The 25,161-nt window shown below is 38.9% G+C and overlaps 1 protein-coding gene across 1 annotated transcript in view; it reads left to right on the top strand.

The window, feature by feature from the left end:
* The window catches only part of LOC136885474 (pseudouridine-5'-phosphatase), a 42,141-nt gene extending 26,117 nt beyond the window's left edge, over positions 1-16,024 (top strand). The window contains exons 3-4 of the mRNA XM_067158050.2: positions 1,747-1,979; positions 15,830-16,024. Coding sequence (XP_067014151.2) covers positions 1,747-1,979; positions 15,830-16,003 — 407 coding nt within the window. The 3' untranslated portion in view covers positions 16,004-16,024. The remainder of the gene's footprint in view (positions 1-1,746; positions 1,980-15,829) is intronic.
* Positions 16,025-25,161: the final 9,137 nt, after the last annotated feature.

The following is a 25,161-nucleotide window of genomic DNA, read 5'->3' as shown; positions in this document are numbered from 1 at the left end:
CTGCACGTTATTGCTCTCACAAGGGAAGAGCGCGTACCGTGGAACCGTGGATCCTGCGTAAATGATGCACACACGTTAAACGTGCTAAGAATAACATAACGGCCAAAACATTTTGTTTGTAAATTCCCTTTTCAATGTACCGCATGACAGAAAAAGCATGCTTAGTGTATGGAGAGGCTTGTGAGATTCTCGAACGACAAGAATTCCCTTCCCTTATGAAAACCATAATTTGTGCGGTGCTTGTCTGACCTCCAAGTGGGATGGATTCCTCGTTAGTAAGGAAAGGTGAGATGAAGTAGGATCATCCTCCTCCTCTCCACTTATCCAGCTCCCACCAGTTCAGTGCATTTATGGAACTTCTCCACCTTCCACTCTCCTTCCACCACCATTCCTCTTCCATCATTTCGTCCCAGTCCAGGTTTTTTCTTCTTCTTGCACTCTTCTTTGCTGTTGGGTCAAGATCATCCTGTTACTACATGTGACAGCAGACAGTACTACTGTGACTGTCTGGCCAAGAGTCAAGCAGCCATTATCAAATTTGACTCCTAAAGGAGGAACCAACGGCTACAAATGGAGGAGTCCTCTCTTTGGAGACAACAAGGTGAAGCCTCTGTGTATGAAATGCAGAGATGCCAACCTTCAAAGGTGGTTGTCCGTAGTGACATGGTCTTCTGCAGATAAGCGAAGATTATGTTAAACCTAAAAAAGGTGTGAAAAAAACATATACTATTACTCATTTTTGTCATTAAAAAATGACAGTATCTTGCACTGCCCTTCGATGCATTCATACTCTTAATGGTTTTCCTTCATAACGTGGACAGTCACCATGTTCTCTGTGTTTAATTGAACAAATCACATTTGCATGTTCTTCAGAATGTGTTTTAGTGAAATTTTTTAATGTCTTAGGCATGAAAACTCTTCAGTGTACTGCTTTCGTTAATACCGATTCGCTCCAGATTGTCTTTCTGCGTGATCACTTGGGTCGTACTTGTTCTTACGTTTACACAACTTCTTATTATTTTAGCTCATGTTGTTCTTAACTTTACCAAAATAAATGCTTGTACTAAACAACATAAATCTGTAGCAAAAGCATACAACGAAAGTAATACTCAGCACAGGCAACTCATTACAAAATCACAGATGAACACAAACCGAGCACAAATGCTGGGAATTTACAAGATGTTACGTCTGCTGTTAAAGGTGCAAATGTCACTATTTTGTCACTTTTTTCATGAAATGTTTTCTAACACCCAGTCTCTACAGACACAACTTTTCATGTTCGCAGGAGAAATTAAGAATTAATGAAGATCATTTTGATTCTATGAAATCTGTAATAATCAGTACCGCCTCCATATTGTTGTAGTATACGACAGAAAATGGTAGAAACTACGGAAAATCTGTAGTACCGGTACTTGGCAACTATGGAAATGACACATAAATTCACCAGAAAGGAGAAAATGGTCAACAATTTAGATGGTGAAAGAGGACCCTAGTCCCAATGGCAGATATTTCTCCTGTCAGCAACAATCTGTACTTAAGTGAAGCGATTGCAAAAGGCATCTGTACTCCTGAGGAGTGGCCTAAAGTTACACCTTGTATTAGGTATAAAATGACTCTGTGAGTGGTGAGCCTGCCATAATAATAGCCTAACTATAAATAAGGTACTTCTACAAAGTAGGATATTAAACAAAAATAAAGGTAATGTGAGAATCCTCTGGTCAGCATAGATGTTGCTTTTCATTCTAGGGGCAGAGCGTCTTATAAAACATCTGCACCAGAACAAGATTCCAATAGCAATTGCAACAAGTAGCTCCCAACCAGCCTATGACCTCAAGGCTTCAAATTACAAGGCACTGTTTGCTCTGTTCCACCACATTGTTGCAGGAGGTACTGACCCTGAAGTAAAGCACGGCAAACCAGCACCTGATATTTTCCTCGTTTGTGCATCCCGATTTCCTGGAAAGCCACCCCCAGATAAGGTAAGTCTCTTGAGGACGAAGCACGTGGCAAAGGGAGTGTGAGCAAGGTAATAGAATTCATTTATTGTTATTATTATCCTTACGTACAATTCCATATAGACCACAAAATTATGACAGTTTGGTAAGTCATCTGACCTTGGGAGATGATTCATTCTTCAGATCATAATCCCACAAACTCAGTAAAAATACATTTGTTCCTCTAAGTATCTTTTTTTTTTTTTTTTTTTTTTTAATGTCCACCTCCAGAGAGAACCTCCATGGTTCAGGCGGCCTCTCACTGCTGGGTTCTGTAGTTCAAATCCTGGTCACTCCATGTGAGATTTGTGCTGGGCGAACCAGAAGCACGACTTCTTTTTTTCCTCGGGGTACTCCAGTTTTCCCTGTCATCTTTCATTCCAGCAACACTCTCCAATATCATTTCATTTCATCTGTCAGTCATTAATTATTGCTCCAGGGGTGAGTGACAGGCTTCGGCAGCCAGCACAGTTCCTATCCTCGCTGCTAGATGGGGGCTTCCATTCATTCCATTGTTGACTTGGTCGAATGGCTGGAAAAAGGCTGTGGATTTTCTTTCATTCCACTGCCAGGGCTTAGTGGTGACCAGATTACAAGCATGAAAATACTGGACACTTCGACTGCCGTCGATTATTAGGCCCTATTTAAGATTAGAATTTCTTAACATTAGCCAAGACCTCACAAAGGGTAACATTTATTTACAGAAAACAAGTACTAGTTATTATTATTATTATTATTATTATTATTATTATTATTATTATTATTCATACAAATGAAAGTGGGCCAATTCCAATACATAAAGTGTTGCAAAAAAAAACAATCTCCCTTTGTGAAAAGCTAATGATCATGAATATGTCTTTCAATAAATTAAACTCAAATAATGATAACGAACAATTTATTTCAACATTTCACAGAGCATCTTTGGCGACCAAATTGTTGGTCAGACTGAGTGGCTCAGACGGTTGAGGTGCTGGCCTTCTGAGCCCAACTTGGCAGGTTCGATCCTGGATCAGTTCGGTGGTATTTGAAGGTGCTCAGATATGCCAGCCTTGTGTCGGTAGATTTACTGGCACGTAAAAGAACTCCTGCGTGACTAAATTCCAGCACCTCCACGTCTCCAAAAACCATACAAGTAGTAAGTGGGACGTAAAAAAAAAAAAAACATTATTATTATTGACACATTTTCAGATGACTTCAGCCATAAGACATATTCATGGCAATCAACCAATCAATCAAATCACTACTGATCTGCATTTAGGGCATTCGCCCAGGTGGCAGATTATCTGTTGTTTTCCTAGCCTTTTCTTAAATGATTGCAAAGAAATTGGAAATTTATTGAACATTTCCCTTGGTAAGTTATTCCAATCCCTAACTTCCCTTCCTATAAACGAATATTTGCCCCAATTTGTCCTCTTGAATTCCAGCTTTATCTTCATATTGTGATCTTTGCTACTTTTAAAGACACCACTCAGTACATATGTCTCAGTGGTCTTTTTATTTATTTTACATTTAGTGCCAATCAAACAAACTGTAATTGCTTTACACAATGATAAATATACATTAGAGCTTTGTGATAAATAAGGTATAAACACAGTATTTTAAAATATACGAGACAGTTCACGAAAAACAGGACAATATGAATCCCATATATTTTTTTGCTGTGACAACGGGACTCTTCAGAGAAATAAGGGACATCTGGTCACCCTACCCTAGGTTCAATTCTTGGCCAAGTTAAGGGATTTTTAATCTTAAACAGTTAACTAGCCTGAGCCCATGGACACTTGCCAAATGGATTTATCTTTTTTTTATATATATAAAAAGTATTGTAAAAATTAACAGCACATTTGTGGTGACAAATAATTTATCTACAACAAAATTCTAAAAGAATTTAATAGTATAAAGTCCACCTGTTCAATAAACGTTTGCCATTTGATAAACGGTCTGTACAGACCAGACAGATATTTAAAGTCAATACAGAACCAGAAGTTCATTACTTGTAAAAATAATTTATAGCAATTTTCTGTAATTGGAAAGTGATAGATCTCATATTCATAGCATTCACTGCTCTTTTTAAAGCACTTCTTTATGCACTACAATGAAAAGAGTATGACCTACCTGCACTTTCAAATATTTGAAGGAACGCATATGAGACACCACAAGGCAGGCCTACTGCATAACTGGCCATGAGTAAAATATTGGCTGGGTGAAGAGATAACAATATAATCTGAAATTTGCTCGTGTGGTTTGTTAATAAGTCACATAAAAATGAAAGGAAACTGTCAGCTTTACAATGAAAATGAAGTGTTATGTCTGGTGGTGTTAAAATGATTCCTGGAGTCAGAGTTTTTTTGACCTATCATTTCACCAGTAAGGATTTCAGGTCTAGAAAGTTAAAATAATAATAGAAAGTTGACATAACCATATTTCATAGAATCAATCATGACCTTCTAAAAGGCCTTGATGCACTTAAATTTTTAGTGAAATTACAATATCATTGCTTTTTAATGTTAGGGTATGTGGCAGCAAACTACTTAATCCCAAACTGTTCAAAAAGTCTATTGGAAAATACATACATAGACTGTTATGCCTTTCAGGGTTTAGTCTGCAAGTCTCTGTGAATTTACTAAACGTCGCCACAATCCTCTATTTGAAACTAGTGCTGTGGCCTCATTTAGTTCTATACCTATATCGTTAGAAACTGAGTCTAACCATCATCATCTTGGTCTCCCTCTACTTCTCCTACCCTCCATAACAGAGTCCATTATTCTCCTAGGAAACCTATCCTCCTCCATTCGCCTCACATGACCCCACCACCGAAGATGGTTTATGCGTACAGCTTCATCCATCGAGTTCATTCCTAAATTAGCCTTTATCTCCTCATTCCGATTACCCTCCTGCCATTGTTCCCACCCGTTTGTATCAGCAACCATTCATGCTACTTTCATGTCTGTTACTTCTAATTTATGAATAAGATATCCTGAGTCCACCCAGCTTTCGCTCCCGTAAAGCAAAGTTGGTCTGAAAACAGACCGATGTAAAGATATTTTTGTCTCAGAGCTGACTTCCTTCTTACAGAATACTGTTGATCGCAACTGTGAGCTCACTGCATTAGCTTTACTACACCTTGATTCAATCTCACTTACTATATTACCATCCTGGGAGAACACACAACCTAAATACTTGAAACTATCGACCTGTTCTAGCTTTATATCACCAATCTGACATTCAATTCTGTTGAATTTCTTTCACACTGACATCAATTTAGTCTTCGAAAGGCTAATTTTTATACCATTCTCATTGCACCTATTTTCAAGTTCCAAGATATTAGACTGCAGGCTTTTGGCACAATCTGCCATTAAGACCAAGTCGTCAACATAGGCCAGACTGCTTTCTACATTTCCACCTAACTGAATCCCTCCGTGCCATTATTTTTCTTCTTTCATTATTAAATTGTTTATGCGATACTAGTGTTCTATGTACCGGTATAAGGTTTATAACTTAAGTATTGATTTCAACACAGTTATCATTTTTGGATAAATTTGCCCTATCAAACCTCTACCACAGTCGTCTGATCCCTGCTGGAATTTCAACACCATTCCCCATTCAGGTTGGTGTCCCCAAGGGATCAGCCATCACCGTTTCTCTTCACTTTGTGTATGGACATAGTCACCTCTGATATCCAGTCATCAACCCCATGGTCACTCCTGTATGCTGACAATGTCCTACTGTTGAGGAGCGTCAACAGATTCAAGAGCAGGTTAAGAAGTGAATGATAAACTAAGAACACATGGACTTCGACTCAGTACCAAGAAAACTGAGTACATGGAGTGCGGTCCGCAGACAAATGGAACCATTCAGACAGATGGCTAAGATCTCAATAAAGTAGAACAGTTTAGGTACCTTAGGTTTTTGGTCAACGCCAAGTATGACAATATTCCACACGCAAACTACTGGTGTTCTCTGCGTTCGTTGGAAGCCAATCCACCTGAAGTCTTAAGGTTTACAGAACTGTTGTTCAACCAGTCACTCTGTATGGCACAGAATACTGGCCAGCAAGTCAAGCACTTCATGCCTGACTCGGCTAGATCATGTCACCAACCTAGAAATCCATAAAATGATGGGTGTTTCCCCGATCGTAGACAAGATGCGTGAGATCCAACTTTGGTGGCATGGCTAGGTAATGCATAGAGAAGGTTCGTCTAATGTACAGACAGCACTTCGCATCATGCCATCTGGAAATAAGCCACGTGGTCGGCCCAAGAAACGCTGGCTTGTTTGCCTTCAAGAAGACATGCGCTATGTTCATCTTGTTCCAAATGATGCGCTTAATTATTAATGCATAGAGAAGGTTCGTCTAATGTACAGACAGCACTTCGCATCATGCCATCCGGAAATAGGCCACATGGTCGGCCCAAGAAACGCTGGCTTGTTTGCCTTCAAGAAGACATGCGCTATGTTCATCTTGTTCCAAATGATGCGCTTAATAGAGCCAAGAAGAGATTGGCTTGCAAAACAGCAGACCCTGCTCCATTGCAGGCTAAATGCTAAGAAGATAATGATCATTTTTGGGAGCAACAACAGAAATTTTTAAAAAAATGATACATCATCTGAAGATTTAAATTCTTTTTCACAAATTTGTGAAACAATGTCTTCCATCATTTTTATCCTGGATAGTAAATGTTTAATGTTAGAGATTTCTGAAAATTTGTCATTTAACACATTAATGATGGGCTACGTTAATTAATGTAGTTTCATATTGGTGCACGGGCGACCAGCTACATAAATTAACATTTTCTCACATTACTTCATTCTTGTGTGATTTTATCCCCTCCACCATTTATTAATCGAAATATTTTGTGTTATTTAAAAACTTAAGTCTTTGTTGATCGGAATTTAGATAGATTTATTCTTTCCATGACAATGCTTTTGGCACAGGAAGTGTGGTTTCACAACACTCAGTACCACATGACCGAGTGTACTGTCAGGTGTCAGCATGGTGCGCCGTAGCAAAGACGGCTTGAACGATGATGAAATATTTGGAGAATTGCATGCTGATAGTTCATCTGATGTCCCTAGTGATTGCAAAAGTGTAACTATTAGCAATTGTGAAGATGTGTGTCAACATCAAAATATACGCACGGAAGTGGAAGTGCGACATTCAGTTCCGACGAGTCTGTTGAAGGCGACAATAACACGGGTGAAGATGCCAGTGACAGTAGTGACAGTGAGGTTGATGGCAAGTACTAGAATCACTGGTAAGTGCTCTCACCAAGTTTCAATGATTTATTTCATGTCATATAAAAGTTACATGTATTTATATTTCATCCGACTTCTCATGCTAGGTGTGCTTCTGTTACCGGACCAGAGGAAAGAATGGAGTAGCGCGCGCCCGGACAACAATGTGTTAAGTGACAGTAATCTCCATTACCAACTTGAAGTAAGGAATCAAGAGAATTCCAATTCATTTGGTTTTATATGGTTGTTTTCAAACATCTAAAATACCTTAAATTCTGACCAAAGTGGAGAGAATTCCAATTCATTTGGTTTTATATGGATTTTTTCAAACATCTGAAATACCTTAAATTCTAACCAAAGTGGAGAAAATACAATTTTGAATTATTGACAAGGACTATCCAAAAGGAAGGCCTCTGAGAAGTCTATTAATGCACAATGATGAATATACATTGGTTGTGCAGATCTGATGTCACATGCAGCCTTGATTATTGACTTTCAAAGATGACACAGAAGTTTTATATAGCGTTAAAGGTAACTACTACTTTGCATGCAACAACCATTTGTAACAGCATAGCTTATATGCCTATCCATTCCACTGGTGACTCTTCCGACCTTAAATTAAAATACTTGTATCAGACATTAGTACATGTCAGGCTCTTAAGTTTACTGTTTATTAGAAGCAGGCTTAGGGGGGAAAATAAAGAAAATGGATATGGGATGAAATTCTGCAACATTGTGATGTAGTGTGATTCAAACTGATAACTGTACTCAACACTGAATTTGCCTATTCCATAGAGGTATCATGTAAGAAGGGCCACCAACAGTAAAGTCCACCTAACCACAGCATTCTTTTTTTTTTAACGTTGATTACGTGCGAAGGCCGTACCCAGGAATATTTTTCAGAGGGGGTTATGATTAGTGGGGGGAGGTTTCCAAAAAACAAAATCTATGCATACATACATACATACATAATCTTACAGACCATTATGCCTATCAGCGTTCAGTCTGCAATCCTCTGTCAATTTACTACACGCCGCCACAATCCTCTGTTCGTAACTAATTTTATGGCCACGTTTAGTTCTGTACCTCTTATCTTCAAATCGTTAGAAACTGAGTCTAACCATCATCATCTTGTCTCCCTCTACTTCTCTCACCCTCCACAACAGAGTCCATTATTCTCCTAGGCAACCTATCCTCTTCCATTCGCCTCACATGACTCTCCCACCGAAGTTGGTTTATGCGTACAGCTTCATCCATCGAGTTCATTCCTAACTTAGCCTTTATCTCCTCATTCTGAGTACCCACATTTTCTTTTAAACTTTCAAATAGGTTTTACAGAAAGAAAAGTTTGAAATAGTTCTAGAGCAGTCAGTACCTTTTACAAACAACGGGTGAACCAGAACGGTAAATTCATAGCGGTCTGGTGAGCAGAACACGTCCGTGCAGTGCAACACAAAGATTTCTGTAATTCGTGTAAAAATGGATGTTTCATTTGGGCTTGATTCTTAAAAAAAAAAATCTTGTAGTGGCTCGAAAACATTTCTATGTATATTGAAATTTATTTTTATGGTGCAAAATATATAAAGAACATTAAAAAACAAACAGTCCGTATCATCATCATGATCTTCATTTCCTGTTTCCAGCTTCCCGGGTCGGGTTGTGAATCAAGGACCTCCATCGCTGCCTGTCTCTCCAGCACTCTTCTCCTTTTTTAAGTACATCTTCCGGTTTTCCTCCCCTCTTCTCTATGCACTCCCACACTGAATCTGTCCACCTCTTTCGGGGTCTTCCTCGTGGACTCTTTCCTGTTAACTTCTCTGAAAAAGCTTTTTTTTTTGGCACTCTCTCTTCTCCCATTCTCATCATATGCCCATACCACTTTAGCTTTGTTGTTTCTATCCTGTCTTGAAGTTTCAAGATTCCTGTCCTTTTCCTTATCTCTTCATTTCTAATTCTATCCTTTCTGGTCTTGCCCTCGATACCTCTTCGGAATTTCATCTCCGCTGCCTGTATTCTATTCTCCTCTTGTTTTGTTGTATTCCATGATCCAGCTGCATAGGTTAGTATGGGTTCATAATAGGTTGAATATAATACTTTCTTACATTTCTTCGGGACATCTTGGTTCCACAAAATACCCCTTACACTCTGGTAGAAGCTGTTTGCTTGTTGTATTCTTTTTCCAATTTCCTTGGTTATCTTTCCATCTTCTGTGATCATACTTCCCAAGTACTTGAAACTTTTAACCACTTCCAGAATGTTATCATTCACTTTTATCTTTCCCCTTCCTTCCTTCCCCTTGTCATCACTATTGTTTTACTTTTCTCTGTGGTTACTTTCATCCCAAATTTTTCTACCTGTTGATGCCATACATCTACCTGTTTTTGCACTTCCGTTTCATCCTCACCCTATATCACTATATCATCTGCAAACAACACGGCTTTTGTTGTCTGTCTTCCCAGTCTCTGTTTAATGTTTTTATGAATTTCATCCACGACTTTGATGAATAGTATGGGGGATAGTACACTTCCCTGTCGGAGACCAGTTTCAACTTTAAACCATTTTGTTTTTCCTATACCAGTCTTCAGACTACTAACACAAATTTTGTACATAGCTTTTATCATTTGCACTTCCACTCTGTTAACTTGTTTTTTCCTTAATGTTTCCCGTACCAACTCTCTGGGCACACTGTCCTAAATCTTCTCAATGTCAATAAATGTCATCACTATGTTTTTTCCAAACTCCCATCTTTTCTCTATCATATGTCTCAATGTAAAGATCAGGTCAAACACTGATCTGTCTTTCCTAAAACCATACTATTCTTCTTCCATTTCTCCTTCTAGCTTCCTCCTCAGTCTTCCTTCCAATACTCTCTCAAATATCTTAGCTACATGGGCAATAAGGGTGATCCTTCTGTAGTTATTGCATTCCTTTTTATCACCTTTTTAAAATTTTGGGATAATTAAACCTTTTCCCCACTCTTCTGGGATCTCTTTCTTCCTCCAGATTATTCTAAATAATCTATACAGCCACTGTAGCCCTATTAGTCCTGCTGCTTTTATCATTTCCGTAGTTACCTCATCCACTCCTGCTGCTTTACCGCTCTTCATTTTTTGTATGGCTTCCTCCATTTCTAACACTGATATCTCCTTTTCTTGTTCTTCTTCTTTCCCCATTGTTTCTTCTTGCTCCTTCTCATCTACCAGTTCACTGTATTTAATATTTAGCAATTCTGAGAAGTAATCTTCCCATCTTTTTGGTATGTCATCTCTTTGCATCAGTGTGTGAATCAGAAAAAAATGGTGGGGGCGAGAAGGATCATAGGGTTTAACTACTAGTGTTTATTTCAAGCAGTCACCGGCAGGGGAGGGGGTATTTAATTCCCTGTAAGTCAATTACCCCCTCTCACAGGAAAAAGTACATTTTAGATTTTTTTTTTCTTGAATTCCGTTGTTATAACAAAAATGATAATTATTGGAAAGTTGTTCCTTGTAGGCTATTACATTTTTTCCATTAGTCATTACACAGTTCAATAAAAATACTAGTAATAAGCAGGCACTTCAAACTAGGTGCAATTTCACTGAATCCCTACGTGTTTTGATGGAAAAAGTCAATGTGAATTTCGGAAGTCTAGGCACTCGTGTATATAAATATATCTCTCTCTCCCTTCCCCCCTCCCTTGAGTAGGGCGGGTGGCAGACCTTATGAGTTGCAATCTTGAGCAGTAGTTTATCTGCAACAGATGCTGGATTGTTGTACACATTGTGACCATGGAATCCTATAGCAACAAAGGGAGTAGAACCGTAAACAAAATTTAACTTAATAAACTAAATAAAAGATATAATTTATAAACATAGAGTGTACTAAATATTGTATAGTCCGTCATTTTTGTCCTACCTTTGTACCACATCCCTAAGGTACGAAACATGCCCCCAGAAGATTTTTTTCTGAAAGAAATCCTGTTAATTACCAGTGCACTAATTTGGAAAATCATAAGTGAAAAAATAAAAAAGTGAATGAATGAAGCATGTAACTGATGCTGAGGAAATAAAATGTGCCAGCTGGTGAGGCCTACTGCACTCCTCTGGACAATGATTAATGAATGAAAAATGAAGAAATTGTGGAAAGTGTTGCTGGGATGAGAGATGACAGGAGAAACCTGAATAAAGTTGTTCCTACTCCGCTTTGTCCAGCACTAATCTCGCATGGAGTGATAAGTGTTTCAACCACCGGAGCAATGATGGGAGGCCGATGTTCTACCAACTGCGTCACAGAGTTATCTTGGGAGAATCTGAAGTCATTTAAAATCTTTAAAATATAAATGCAGGCCCATTTTAAAGAAAAGGAAATTATTACAGATTTTAACATAAGAAATTTCATCTTTTATGTTATCTGTATTGAACTGAGATCAAAAATACTTATAAAGTTTTTCAGGGGTTCCACCTATTCAAGACAAAACAATGTTGCCTGAATTTACTACAACATATTCAATTTATTAAGCAGTACTAGTTTCGGCATTACTTTGGCGCCATCATCAGCTGCATGAAAGTCGTGAAAAACTGGCAATTAAAATATAAAATAATATTAATATTAAATATATAATATAAAATAGCGTCACAAAGAAATTTCAACTCTTGGTGCTTGTTAATAATTGTTTTCATTCACAGCACAGAGTAAACTATAAATTAATACACAACCTAAAATGTCGGGATTCCACGGCAGTTCTAGAAGAAGTGTAATACAAAACAACAATCTTCAAACTACGTGCAGCATGACTAAGGAAGGAGTTTACATGGTAGTTCTTGGAGAAGCTAGGAATGTGGAGGATTACAGTGAAGAAAACACAAATCAATCTGTTTGCCTGAAATTAGACATTAGCACTTATGGGCATGAAAGAGAGAACTTCTTGCAGGTACCTTAGCGAAAGAGCATAACCTTATTATTACACAATATTAGCCTCATTCCATATTGATAATGCTAAAATTATAAATTATAAAAGTATAAGTTTTTATTCATCCTCCTATTCAATGCATATTCACACATCCCTGAAGGGGTTAAAAGGTCATGTCAAAAATTCATACATGTTTCAACCCTATTTATGCGCCATATTCAGCAGAAAAAAACTTCTGCTTTAGAACTTTACAAAGGTACAAGTGTTACAATTTTATTTTATATTTAGTTAAAATCTTTAAAAACACAGTGCAAAAATCATTGAGCTTATTATACAAAAACTTATACTATTATTATAGAGCATAACCTTCCAATCAGCAAACTAAGTAAACACATTCCATGCATTCATATTAAACACAACAATTTATATATAAAAATCAGTAATCAGTTAAAAAGATAAAAGTTTTAAGTTTTTCAGTCTGTTGGAACACAAATTGTAACACTTCATTGCAGTTATCATTTTGGGGGCAATGTGTTAGAAGTCTGTTATTGACACTTGAGTAACTTTGAGAGAGTTTTCTGTACTTATCCTAAACCAGCTTCACATCCATTACGTTTAGTGACAATGGCTGGACTGAATCCAGTTCGCTTGGTTCGATTGTGGTTTGCTACCACACATTTGTCTGTAGTGGGGGGGAAGGCTGAAGGGTACCAACTCTGTTCAAATGGAGAGAGGAGGAAGCCCTGCATGGCTGTATTCTATTTATCTTGACATGTATTAAGAGAATAACTGCATGATAATGATGAAGTAAAGAGTATCTTGTATAACTTCGTTTTTGGTGATCAAATTATAATAATAATAATAATAATAATAATAATAATAATAATAATAATAATACGTAACGGTCTCCCATGATGAGCTGCTGCCGAAATTCATAGGAATTAGTACAGAGAAGTATATAACCTAATCCAAAGTCCAGATGTACTTTTCATCAGAGTAACCTCCAATGCGATTCATTAAGTGCTAATGAAAATAATGTGAAACGTTGTTTTACAACATTTGAATTAATTTAACAGTGTGAAGAGGGGGAATTTTTCAGATGAGAGGTTATTTTGGGTGTATTCTTTTGTGATGTCTATTTCTATTACCTCCTTTCTGTTTAATGACTTTTTTTTATTTCCAATGTGTAAAATTTGAAGGTCTGTGTTGATGCCTGTGAAATGGTGTAGCTGTCATACACGTGATCTCCGAAAGATGAGTGCTGATTGTATCTAACATTTTTGTGTTCTTTGTAGACCGTCTGATGGCCATAATCGTTAAGGTGTCAAGCCGATGTGGTCCGACTCCATGTAAAGCTGATCGAGTCCTGTAGGTGGAAAAAAATTTCACCCTCAGAATGTTCATATGGAGTGAGGGCATATGAGATTATTGATGACGATTCATCCCTCGGAAGGAAAAGTTGAGCCTTCAGCAGACCCCTTGGTGTTATTCGACAAGAGTAGGCTACAAGCCAACACCAGGTTTCAAATTCTCCTTGCCTCATTATCACAGTCATCCCACACCCAGAAGTGCAGGTCGCACATGGGCATGGAATAGAAAGACCTACACAGGCGAGCCAAACATGTCCTTGGATAGACCCGGCACTAAAAGCCATATAAGTAAATAAATAAATTCTATTAATAAAGCTGAATCCCATTCACAAGATAGTGTTTCTACTGTAACATATGCAATTAGGTAACCACTTTCTTCATCTCACCTAAGCACTCAGGAAACTTGTGTAGAGTTTTTATTAGTTTGCCTCAAACCTTTGAGGATAATTGCCCTTGTTTAACCAACTTCTTTAGTTGAAGCCATTCTGCTAGAAAAACAAATCTTCATCAATCAACCACCACTGATCTGCATTTGGGGCAGTCACCCAGGGGGCAGATTTTCTATCTGTTGTTTACCTAGTCTTTACTTAAATAATTGCAAAGAATTTGGAATTTTAATGAACACTTCCCTCGGTAGATTATTCCCGTCTCTAAGTCCTCTTCCTATAAACAAATATTTGCCCCAATTTGTCCTCTTGAATTCCAACTTTATCTTCATATTGTTATCTCTCCTACTTATAGAAACACCACTCAAACTTTTTTGTCTATTAATGCCATTCCATGCCATCTCTCCACTGACAGCTTGGAATATACCACTTAGTCCAGCAGCTCGTCTCCTTTCTCCCAAGTCTTCCCAGCCCGAACTTTGCTACATTTTCGTAATGCTAATCTTTTGTCAGAAATCACCCAAAACAAATCAAGCTGCTTTTCTTTGGATTTTTTCCAGTAATCAATTAATCCTAGTGAGGGTCCAATACACTGGAAACATACTCTAGTTGGGGTCTCCTTTACATCCCTACAACAAACCCTAAATACCCTCATAACCATGTGCAGAGATCTGTACCCTTCATTTACAATCCCTTTTATGTGATTACCTTTATATTAACACCTAGATACTTACAGTGATCCCCATAAAAAACATTCTCTTCATGTCTGGACGTTATAACAGGTGCTACTCATAGGGCGGCTCATGCTGCAATAACACTTTCCAGCCCCTTGAGGAAACTACCTCGCTCCTCATCCTGCCTAGCATGTCTCATTATGGCACCACCACCGGTTTTGGTGATATAATTTGAGGATTCAACTGGCCTTTGGGCTGATCACCTAACAGACCAACCTTCTTTAAGGTTTCTACATAGAGTAAAACCCTGGTTAAGAACTCAGGAGATAGTGGGTTCGAACCCCATTGTTGGCAACCTTGTAGATGGTTTTTCGTGGTTTCCAATTTTCACACCATGCAAATGCTGGGGCTGTACCTTAATTAAGGCCACGACTGCTTCCTCTCTACTCCTAGCTCTTTCTTGTCCCATTGCCGCCATAAGATCTGTGATGGTGCAACGTCAAGCAAATTGTGGAAACAAAGCTTGGTTAACCAAAACTCAGATTATCTGAAATGCCTCCAAAACCGCAAATCCAAAGCATGTACAGTACTGCAAGGGAATAATCATGAGGGCAAGAGCACGCTGGGCTGTGGTTAGCGGAGACGGAGTTGATTCCGCAGCCAGCGATTCCCCAGTTCAGTAACAACTAGGGAGCACTAGAGGTAAGCCTGATTTAAATTTTCAAATAACCTACTACAGTATTTCATGTCTTGCTCTTTTTTTTAATGTGAAAATTAATAGTGACTGTTGTACCAGCTAAAACCTACTGTACATTGATAGTTTTTCTTTAAAAGCAACAAAGAAACTATAGTACATACTACTGTTGTTGTTATTTTAGGTTGCCCGAAAATTTGTTGAACAATACAGTGAGTCAACGCTGGTTGACGACCTTCTAATGAAAATATGGCAAGACACTGCTGCTTGAAAATATTGGGAGGGATGCAAAAAATTACTGAGTTTCTTGAATGAGTAATTTCATACTAAGAATATACTGATGTACTGCAATCCTAAAAATGTAATTGTAACTTTAATAAAGAACATAAGTGTAGCCTACAAAGAGAGTTTTTTTATTTGTTTGGCCTTCAAAACATGTCAGAATTGCATACTGTATTTAGATTTTTGGAGAAAGGTAATAGATGTTCATGGCTTAACCAAAAAATTGTTATCTGAAATGCCTTCCCCGCCTTTAGTTTGGTTAACCAGGGTTGTACTGTATAACAATGTTCTTATCTTAATGTTTAGGTGCTGGTCTTAGAAGATGCTCCAAATGGCGTCCAAGCTGCCGTGGCAGCCGGAATGCAGGTTGTGATGGTACCTGACCCTAAACTTCCTGCAGACAGAAAGAAGGGAGCAACAATCATCATAAATTCACTCATGGATTTCAAACCAGAAATGTTTGGTTTGCCACGCTTTTGACCAAGTATTATTGTCCAGTGATCTTTCCAAAATAAAATCTTTAAAAAATTATATTTCTTTATTTTTGAGCAAGCCATGACGTTAGATAATTACCACCAATTGCAGCTACATGGTAAGATGCTATTACTAGTTTTGCTTTATGCACTAAAAGCAATTAAAACACGCATTCAATTACGCACTAAAAATTCAGAAAATATGCTTTTAACATGGAAAAACATGCACTTAAGAATAAGCCAATTTTATTCATTGGATGCTTTGATTTTACGTGTGTAAAAAGTAGTTGTAGCGTGTTGTTCTTCTTTCCCTCCTTTGCAGCAATAATGTGCAGTCGTTTATGCGTGTTGTTTAAGTTGAAATTTCTTTTCACATTTCACTTCTTTCAAGCATACTTGACAATAGACGACACCACCATCCGTTGAATAACCTCTATTCCTTGACACCTACTGAAATACTTTCTGCTGCACTTGTCTTTAGGCATTTTGAGTAAAGGTTATGCAGACTAAGATTAAAGTAACACATTAACCAAAGAAACTCCACACAAAACTAATCCCAGGCTACTGGTTGCCCAAGAGGTGAAAGGAATGTGCCACCGCATCTCTTTCGTGAAATAGCCAGGCAGTGTGCTTGCATAATTATCACTTTGCCTGTTACTCACAAAATTGCTTACAACGGATGTCCAACATTCAGGTGAAACCAATATTGTTCGAGATATTTTAAATTATACTTCATTTCAAATGTATATGCTGAAATATGTTGATATGTTTAGAATATGCAATAAATCCAACAAACTCACAAAATGTGCATTTGTGTATACATTTTCAAAAAAATCCAGTCCCCAGTTATTACACTACTGAACCTACATCCCACTGCCATTAATAACCAGGCACCTGTAGGTACTGGCTTAACTTGAGCTGCAATAAGAATCTCATAGTTGTTTTACGTCGCACCGACACAGATAGGTCTTATGGCGACGATGGGACAGGAAGGGGCTAAGAGTGGGAAGGAAGCGGCCGTGGCCTTATTAAGGTACAGCCCCAGCATTTGCCTGGTGTGAAAATGGGAAACCACGGAAAACCATTTTCAGGGCTGCCGACAGTGGGATTCGAACCTACTATCTCCCGAATACTGGATACTGGCTGCACTTAAGCGACTGCAGCTATCGAGCTCGGTCAATCTCATATTTAGTTTGTTCCATTTTGACTGTGCAGCAAAAGAGAAATATATAATTGATTCACCTCAGTCAATAGACAAATGTGACCTAAAAGAAACTTTAAGAAAAATCACACAACAGGTATATGTTTTGGCCCCAATGGGCCTTCTTCAGCCTCAAAAAAACAACGCACTAAAGCATAATATTAAAAACGAGTCCTTACAGAAAGTTAATCTTGAAATCTCTTACAGTACCCATCATTAAAAACATAACCAAAAATACCATATAGATGATATGGTCATTATTTTCTATCTGATAGTTGATTTGAAAAGAATTTCTACATGATGATTATTTTTTACATGCAAGTCATTTTTTCCATAAAGACTTAAAGAACAAGTGCCTTTACATGTTCATCTATGTGGCGTTTTTGGTTATGTTTTTAACAATACATTAAGATATTTCAATAATAATTATCTGTAGGACTTTTTGTGTTATATTTTAGAGTGCTTTATTAAGTTTATCTTTTATTTTTAAGGCTGAAGAAGGCCCAATAGTGCCAAAACATGTAACTACTGTGTGATTTAGTGAGATAGTGGGTTCGAGTCCCACTGTCGGCAATTCTGAAGATTGTTTTTCCGTGGCTTTCCATTTTCACACCAGGCTGTACCTTAATTAAGGCCACGGTCACTTACTTCCCCCTTCTAGCCGTTTCGTATCCCATCATCGTCATAAGACCTATCTATGTCGATGCGACGTAAAGCAGCTTGTAAAAAAAAAAAAAAAAAAAAAAAAAAAACTATGATTTTTCTTAATGTTTTTTTAAGACACATCTGTGTATTGACTAAGGTGGTAGACCAATTATATAAAAAAAAATTGAGCTGCTATGGTGTCAGTGAGATGTAAGGATACCCTTCACAGCTGCCATTTTCTCCAATGAAAACTACTTCATGTAGTATAAAAGACCTCATGCAAGCAACACCTGCGTCCCTGAAAGTAGCTAACTATTGGTCAGCAACCGTATAAGTTTGTTCTTCTGCCATATCCTGTATCCTGTGGTCTTCTTAGACCCTTCCATTGTGGTTCATCATTTCTAAAGACAGTCTTCATATTAGCATCTACTTTGCCAAGCACCATGCTTGACAGGAAGTCACCCATATAGTACAGATATATCAGAATGGGATTTTTCTTCTTATATATTATGATTGTTATGTTATATATTTGTCTTTTCGTTGTACAGTTTGTATTTATATGTATATATTAGTGCTTCTGTTATGATAAATAAATACTGCTATCACAGCATCTAATCTTCTAGAAGATTTTCCACTAAGTTTTGGCGCATGTCTGCCGGTATTTTCTTCCACATCTCCTGCAACATGACAAACAGCTCTGTGCAAATTTGGAGGCGTACTGGCCTGGCTGTTAACTAACACTGTAATTTATCCCAGAGATGCTCAAATGGATTAAGATCAGGGGTTCGGGCTGAACACTAGATTTCATTCACTTGCATTTCGACAAACTTTTTTTTTTTTTTTTTTTTTTTTTTTTTAGAAGTTGCTTTACATTGCACCAACATAGATAGGTCTTATGGTGATGATGGGATAGGAAAGAGCTAGGAAGCAGCCGTGGCCCTCATTAAGGTACAGCCCCAGCATTTTGCCTGGAAACCATGGAAAACAATCTTCAGAGCTACCGACAGTGAGGTTCGAACCCACTATTTCCCAAATGCAAGCTTACAGATGCACACCCTTAAATGCATGACCAACTTGCTTGGTGTTGGTTGTGGCCTTCGCTTTATGAATGGATGAATAAACATGAAAAGGGCCAGCTTCAGATTGTTGCCACAGGGTGGGTAGCAGAGAATTGTCCAATACTAGCTTCATTATTCATAGTTCAAGGACTAAAACCAGAGGATGAAGACCAAAGCATAAAACACAGGCCCACACCGTAATGCCTTCTCTGCCAAATTTCAGTTGGGAACAATGCACTCAGATAAGTAACGCACTAGCATTTGCCTGTCGGATTGCTTTGCCTCACTGAAACCAGTGGCAAGCATCAAATTTAGCAATCCTTGGTCTATATTCTGCAGCTCATCTATGAAATCCAAATGGTAACACCTCCCGATGAATGGTATTTCTTTCCTATTTGTTTTATGTTGCACCGACTGAGACGGGTCTTACGGCAATGGTGGGTAAGGAATGGGCTAAGACTGGGAAGGAAACGATCATGGCCTTAATTAAGGTACTATCTAGTAGTGATGGGCAACGCTCTCGCTCGAGACTCTCGAGACTGACGTTGCAGATCTCGAGACTCTCGCGAGAATCTCGAGACCAATCCTCCTGTAGTGCAAGCTGTGAGACGTACCAGTAACTACGACTGTAAACTTGATAGTATATCATTGGAAGTTATTGCGTGAAATAACGTTCTCATATGAAAACGTCTGAGCCAATACGTTTGATCAAAAGCCTGGAAAAGTGCGGTATTGCATGTTCAACTATGAACCCCTTAATACCATTAACGAAAGTGAAAACCGAATATCAGTATCTTATATACTGTTCACGGCTCATTTGAGGTGGACATCTTAGCTGATTAACCCTGCATAATTTGTGAATAACTGTAGATAGGATGTACACCTACTCTGGATACTAGATGCGTGCATTAATTTGAACTTGAGACGGGGAAAGATGTGCTTTGCAACATATGCAACCTCCATTACACATGCATGGAATGTGTAATCTAAAATGCCCGACTTTGCTCCAATTCTTTCAGCAAGGGAGATGGGCAAAGCTCCAGAAGAGTGCGACAGGCCTCGGCGGCCGGCACAATTCCCATCCTTGCCGCAAGAAGGGGGCTTCATTCATTCCATTCCTGACCCAGTCAAACGACTGGAAACAGGCTGTGGATATTCAGATGAGCAACGCTCTCGAGACGGATTCTCGTGAGTTGCGAGCTGTGCGACGCGACGTCCCAGTTACTAGGAGTGTAAGCTTGATAGTTATCAGCAGCAGTTCTCATATAGAAACTATCAATTTTGTCAAAAGCCTAGGAAAGCACTGCATGTCCAACTATGAGCTCCTTAATAACATTAACGAAAGTGAAGACAGAATGCCAGTATCTTAAAACTTCCGAGTTATTTCAGGTGGACTTCTTAGCTGAATAACCCTTATAATTTGTTAATAACTGTTATTGGGATGTAAAGCTACCTGGATGCCTCGCAATCGTTGTGGACAGGGTAGCTTCTTGTGATGCAGGCCGGGCCGTAGGTGTTCTGTGACTATTCCTCTTCATTTATATTATGTGTTTTTAAGTGTCCGATCATCCCAGAAGTATTTCAGCCGTCTATTTTACTTTTGAACAAGCAACACAGCGGGCTGTGCTATGTGACATCTCTTCAAAATAACCGACATCCACGACTTACGTTGCGTTTCGGACAGAGTCTTCAAGTTGTCGCGTACAACTAGACACAATTTCACATTACACCGTCATATATCGAAGTACCTAATTTTGACGCGAATACTCCATAACATTGTAAGGAATTATTTCCTTCGCCACCAAAATATCGGTAAACATAAGCAGTGGTTATATGTTATTGAATACATTCCACTCACGCGTAATGGTGGTTGCATATGCAGCAGGGCGCATCTTGCCTCGTCTCATGTTCGAATAATGCACCCCTCTGGTATCCAGGTACGTGTACCTACAGTAGCCGTCAGGTTCTGTACTTAAACCACTGATTCGTGTACTTACCAGTGCATACAATGCCAGGATACTGCGTCAAAATAGACCTAGGTAGAAATGAACGCCCTAGTTGCTTGTTGTCACGTATTTACGAAAAGGAGAAGGTCCGTGGTTGGCTATTCGCATACTCGGTACAAACAACATTCAACCCCGAATACCTGTAGACCAAGAAGTAGGTATAAATAACCACAATAAAATCAAAGGAGTCTCCAAAGAACTTTTATTTGTGCTTATTGTCAATGTTTTTCTTTTCAGTTCTTTATTTATACAGCTGAAGAGGACCACTAAGTGGTCGAAACATGTCCTGTAAGTTTTAATTTTATTCAATTTTGCCTGAGGCATTAATAAAGTATCGATTAGGTGGTTATTTATACCTACTTCTTGATTAAACATCGATACGGTCATGAAATGGACAACTTGTAATACCTGTAGACCTACGGAATGCTGCTTGCCGCACAATGCGGGGACAACGCTCTCGAGACCTCTCGAATTTTCTTGCGAGAAATAGTGCCTGTGCTAGTCTCGAGAAATCCCGAGAAGTCTCGAGACCTCGTCTCAGACTGCCCATCACTACCGTCTAGTATGAGCTTTGGCATCATTTCCAGATAACAATCAAAGTCTATATTCAAAGTTTCTAAGTAAGGACACTTTGCTAGTTTGACTTCACTACACATCGAAGGGCATTGATGGTCCCTATCTGTTATTTTGGTTTCTCTGGTTAAGGTGGTGTATTTTTATAACTCCCTGACATTTACATTTCACCACTCTCACTTAATGTAGTACCTGAAATTTGCTAGAAATCTCATGGACGGAATGACCAAATCAGTGGGTGCCGATAATACACCCCTTTCGGCCTCAAGGAGCTCTCGTTGTGCATCCATTTTGACCAAGGTTCTACCGAGAGTTCACGGCCTTATATAGGCTTATGAAACAGTTAAATGACGTATAAGATCAGTCGACTTCCCTTTTGGGTTGGGTGTCCGGTTATATGGGCATGGCAGTGGAACCAACTGGTTGTTACGTGAGCCTTTTCTGAGATAGCTGAAAGGAAATAAAGTACACACACTCTCTCTCTTCCCCCCCACCCCTCATGCTGTAACACGAATGTAACTAAAGCCAAAAACATGCTGGAGTTGTTCATCCCGTCGTGTGGCACACGAGGGAAGAACAAACCAACAGCAGCAAACGAATCAGAAAAAAGCTGGAGCCGCACACCTTGTTCACAGAGAATCAAATAGGTCTGATATTTCAGGATGCAGCTGCCTGGAAGCAGCATTGTAATAGGTTGTCACACATCACCTCATTGTCCATTCACTGTTATGATATTGCTGGTCATATTGTATCGTAGCACTGAAGCCAGGGATAAGGAGAAATGAATAAGCAAAATTTTCTGAAAGACTGCCATATGGGACCAGTGCGACAAATCGCACCATAATATATACATTCTACATAAATATTGGGAAAAGGTTGTGGCCAATTGTGGTGCTACTGGTAAGAATGCTAAATAGTTTCCTATATTGCCTAACATGTATTCCATTTTTACTCATGCATGAAATTAAGGAGAAATAAAACAAGAAACTGAGTAAAAATGTGCACTATACCCTATTACTTCTACAATAGATAATGGAATTTTTAATATTTTATCTCTAATAACTTGCATATTTGGTCTGATGATGTTTGTTGTTCAAAGGGCCCTAACAGCTAGGTTATCGGCCCCTAATGGTAAGAGGTGAACAAAATGAAAATTGAAACTTCAAAATTTATCCACTGACTGAATCTAAAATGAATGATGATGAAACAATGATACTTACTTACATACTCCATGGCTCTATGGTCCTTTAAGGACCTTGGCCTCCTTGACCACAGCTCTCCAGTCGTCCCGGTCTTCAGCACGCCTACGCCACCTCCTGACTCCAACGGTCCTCAGATCAGTCTCCACATCCTCCAGCCATCTCATCCGGGGCCGACCTCTCCTTCTCCTGCCCCCAGGGTGTCCTGTCAGTGCTTTCCTTGGAAGTCTTCCCTCCTCCATCCGTTGTACATGCCCCAGCCATCCAATTCGTCTCATTTTGATTGATGTCACCAAGTCCGGCTCCTTATACAATAATCTTATTTCTTCATTTGTTCTGATTCTCCATAAATCTCCCTCCTTCACTGGTCCAAATATCTTCCTCAGTACTTTCCTTTCCCACACATTTAATCTCCTCTCTGTGGCCTCAGTCAATACCCATGCCTCACTCCCATACATAAGCACTGGTTTAATTATTGTTTTGTAGAGAGTCAGTTTCAATTTCCTTCTTAAGTTTTTACTTCTCAGAAGGGGATTCAGTGCCCTGTAGGATCTGTTGGCAACCTTAATTCGATTTACAATATCTGTCTCAACTTTATTTTCTGATGTTATTACTGAGCCAAGATATGTGAAGCTATCTACTGCTTCAAAGGTGTGTAACCATCCACTTGGAGTTTTTCAGTGTTCCTTCCATTTCTCTCTGTTATCATATATTTAGATTTAGCCTCACTTATCTCCAAGCCCAAGGACCCAGCCGCATCTTTCAGCTCCCTCAAGGCAGTTGTAAGTGCCTCGTTACTTCTAGCAGATATCACCACATCATCTGCATAAGCCAAAATTTGGATCAGTCTATTGTAAATATTACCGGGCGAGTTGGCCGTGCGCGTAGAGGCGCGCGGCTGTGAGCTTGCATCCAGGAGATAGTAGGTTCGAATCCCACTATCGGCAGCCCTGAAGATGGTTTTCCATGGTTTCCCATTTTCACACCAGACAAATGCTGGGGCTGTACCTTAATTAAGGCCACGGCCGCTTCCTTCCAACTCCTAGGCCTTTCCCATTCCATCGTCGCCATAAGACCTATCTGAGTCGGTGCGACGTAAAGCCCCTAGCAAAAAAAAAAAAAAAAATTGTAAATATTACCACCCGGATTAGTATTTACTGATCTTACAGCTTTCTCCAACACTAGATTAAATAACACTGGTGATAAGGGGTCTCCCTCCCTTAGGCCTTCTTCGGTTCTGAAAGATCTTGACAGACTTCCCTGCACTTTTATCTGACTTCTGCTGTTCTCCAGGGTCATCTTAGTCAATTTTATTAACTTCTGTGGGAATTTAAACTCCTTCATTGTTTCCCACAATGTCGATCTCTTAACTTTGTCATAGGCTTGTTTAAAATCTATAAAAAGATGCTAGTCGAACGTTGTATTCATATGTCTTTTCCAGAGTCATTCTCATGGTGAAAATATGGTCCATCGTCGATCTTCCAGGTCTGAAACCAGCTTGGTACTCCCCTATAATTCTTTCCGCTCTACTACTAACTCTCTTTGTTATGGCTGTAGAGAGGATTTTGTATACTATACTCAGTAAGGATATACCTCGATAATTCTTGCATTGCATGCGTGACCCCTTCTTATGTATAGGACATATATTTGCAAGTGTCCAGTCCTCCGGCATTGTACCTGTTTCCCACACCTTTTTTATTATCTCGTGTATTTTCTTCACCAACACTTCTCCATATTTTACCATTTCTGCTGTTATGAGGTCATTCCCTGGGGCTTTACTGCTCTTCAATTGTTTTATAATATCTCTTATTTCTTCAATCAATGGTGATCCCATATCGTCTTCATCCTCATCTCCATTCTCCTCATCCATCTCTTCCTTCTCACACTCATTTCCATATTCACCCTCCTCATCTCTCTCTGAAATTTCCATATTGTCTGATCCTTCTTTTTCTTCATTTATTGGTCTGACAGAAAGTAATGTTTCAAAATGTTTTGCCCATTTTTCCAGAATTCGTTCTTTCCCAACAATGAGTCTATCAGTCTCATCCTTAAGCATATTCACTCTGGGTTGATATCCCTTCTTTACTTGTCCAACCCCATGGAAGAATTTTCTGTCTTGTTTGTTTTCAAAATTCTTCTGCATTTCATCCACTCTCTCCTTTTCTTCTATTCTTTTCTTGTTCCTTATCAATGTCTTTGCTATTCTCCGTTTCTCTTTAAAAACTGCAATATTATTTTGAGTGGGTCTCTGTAGCATTCTTTGTCGGGCAAGATTTCTCTCTTCCAGAACCTTATCCACTTCTTCGTCATACCATTTATTTCTACTCTGTTTCCATCTCTCTCCCAAGTACTTCCTGCACCGTTGTATTTATTGCTAGCTTGGTTTCCTCCCACATTGTGTTGATGTCCACATCTCCGTTTCTGCCCATATGTAGCTTTCTTTGCAGCCGGTCTCTATACTCTTCCTCCTTCTTCTCATCCCT

This window comes from Anabrus simplex, chromosome 14 (genome assembly GCF_040414725.1).
Source record: "Anabrus simplex isolate iqAnaSimp1 chromosome 14, ASM4041472v1, whole genome shotgun sequence".
Lineage (NCBI taxonomy): Eukaryota > Metazoa > Arthropoda > Insecta > Orthoptera > Tettigoniidae > Anabrus > Anabrus simplex.
Note: the sequence above shows the minus strand (reverse complement) of the source record. Positions and strands in the feature narration are given on the sequence as shown.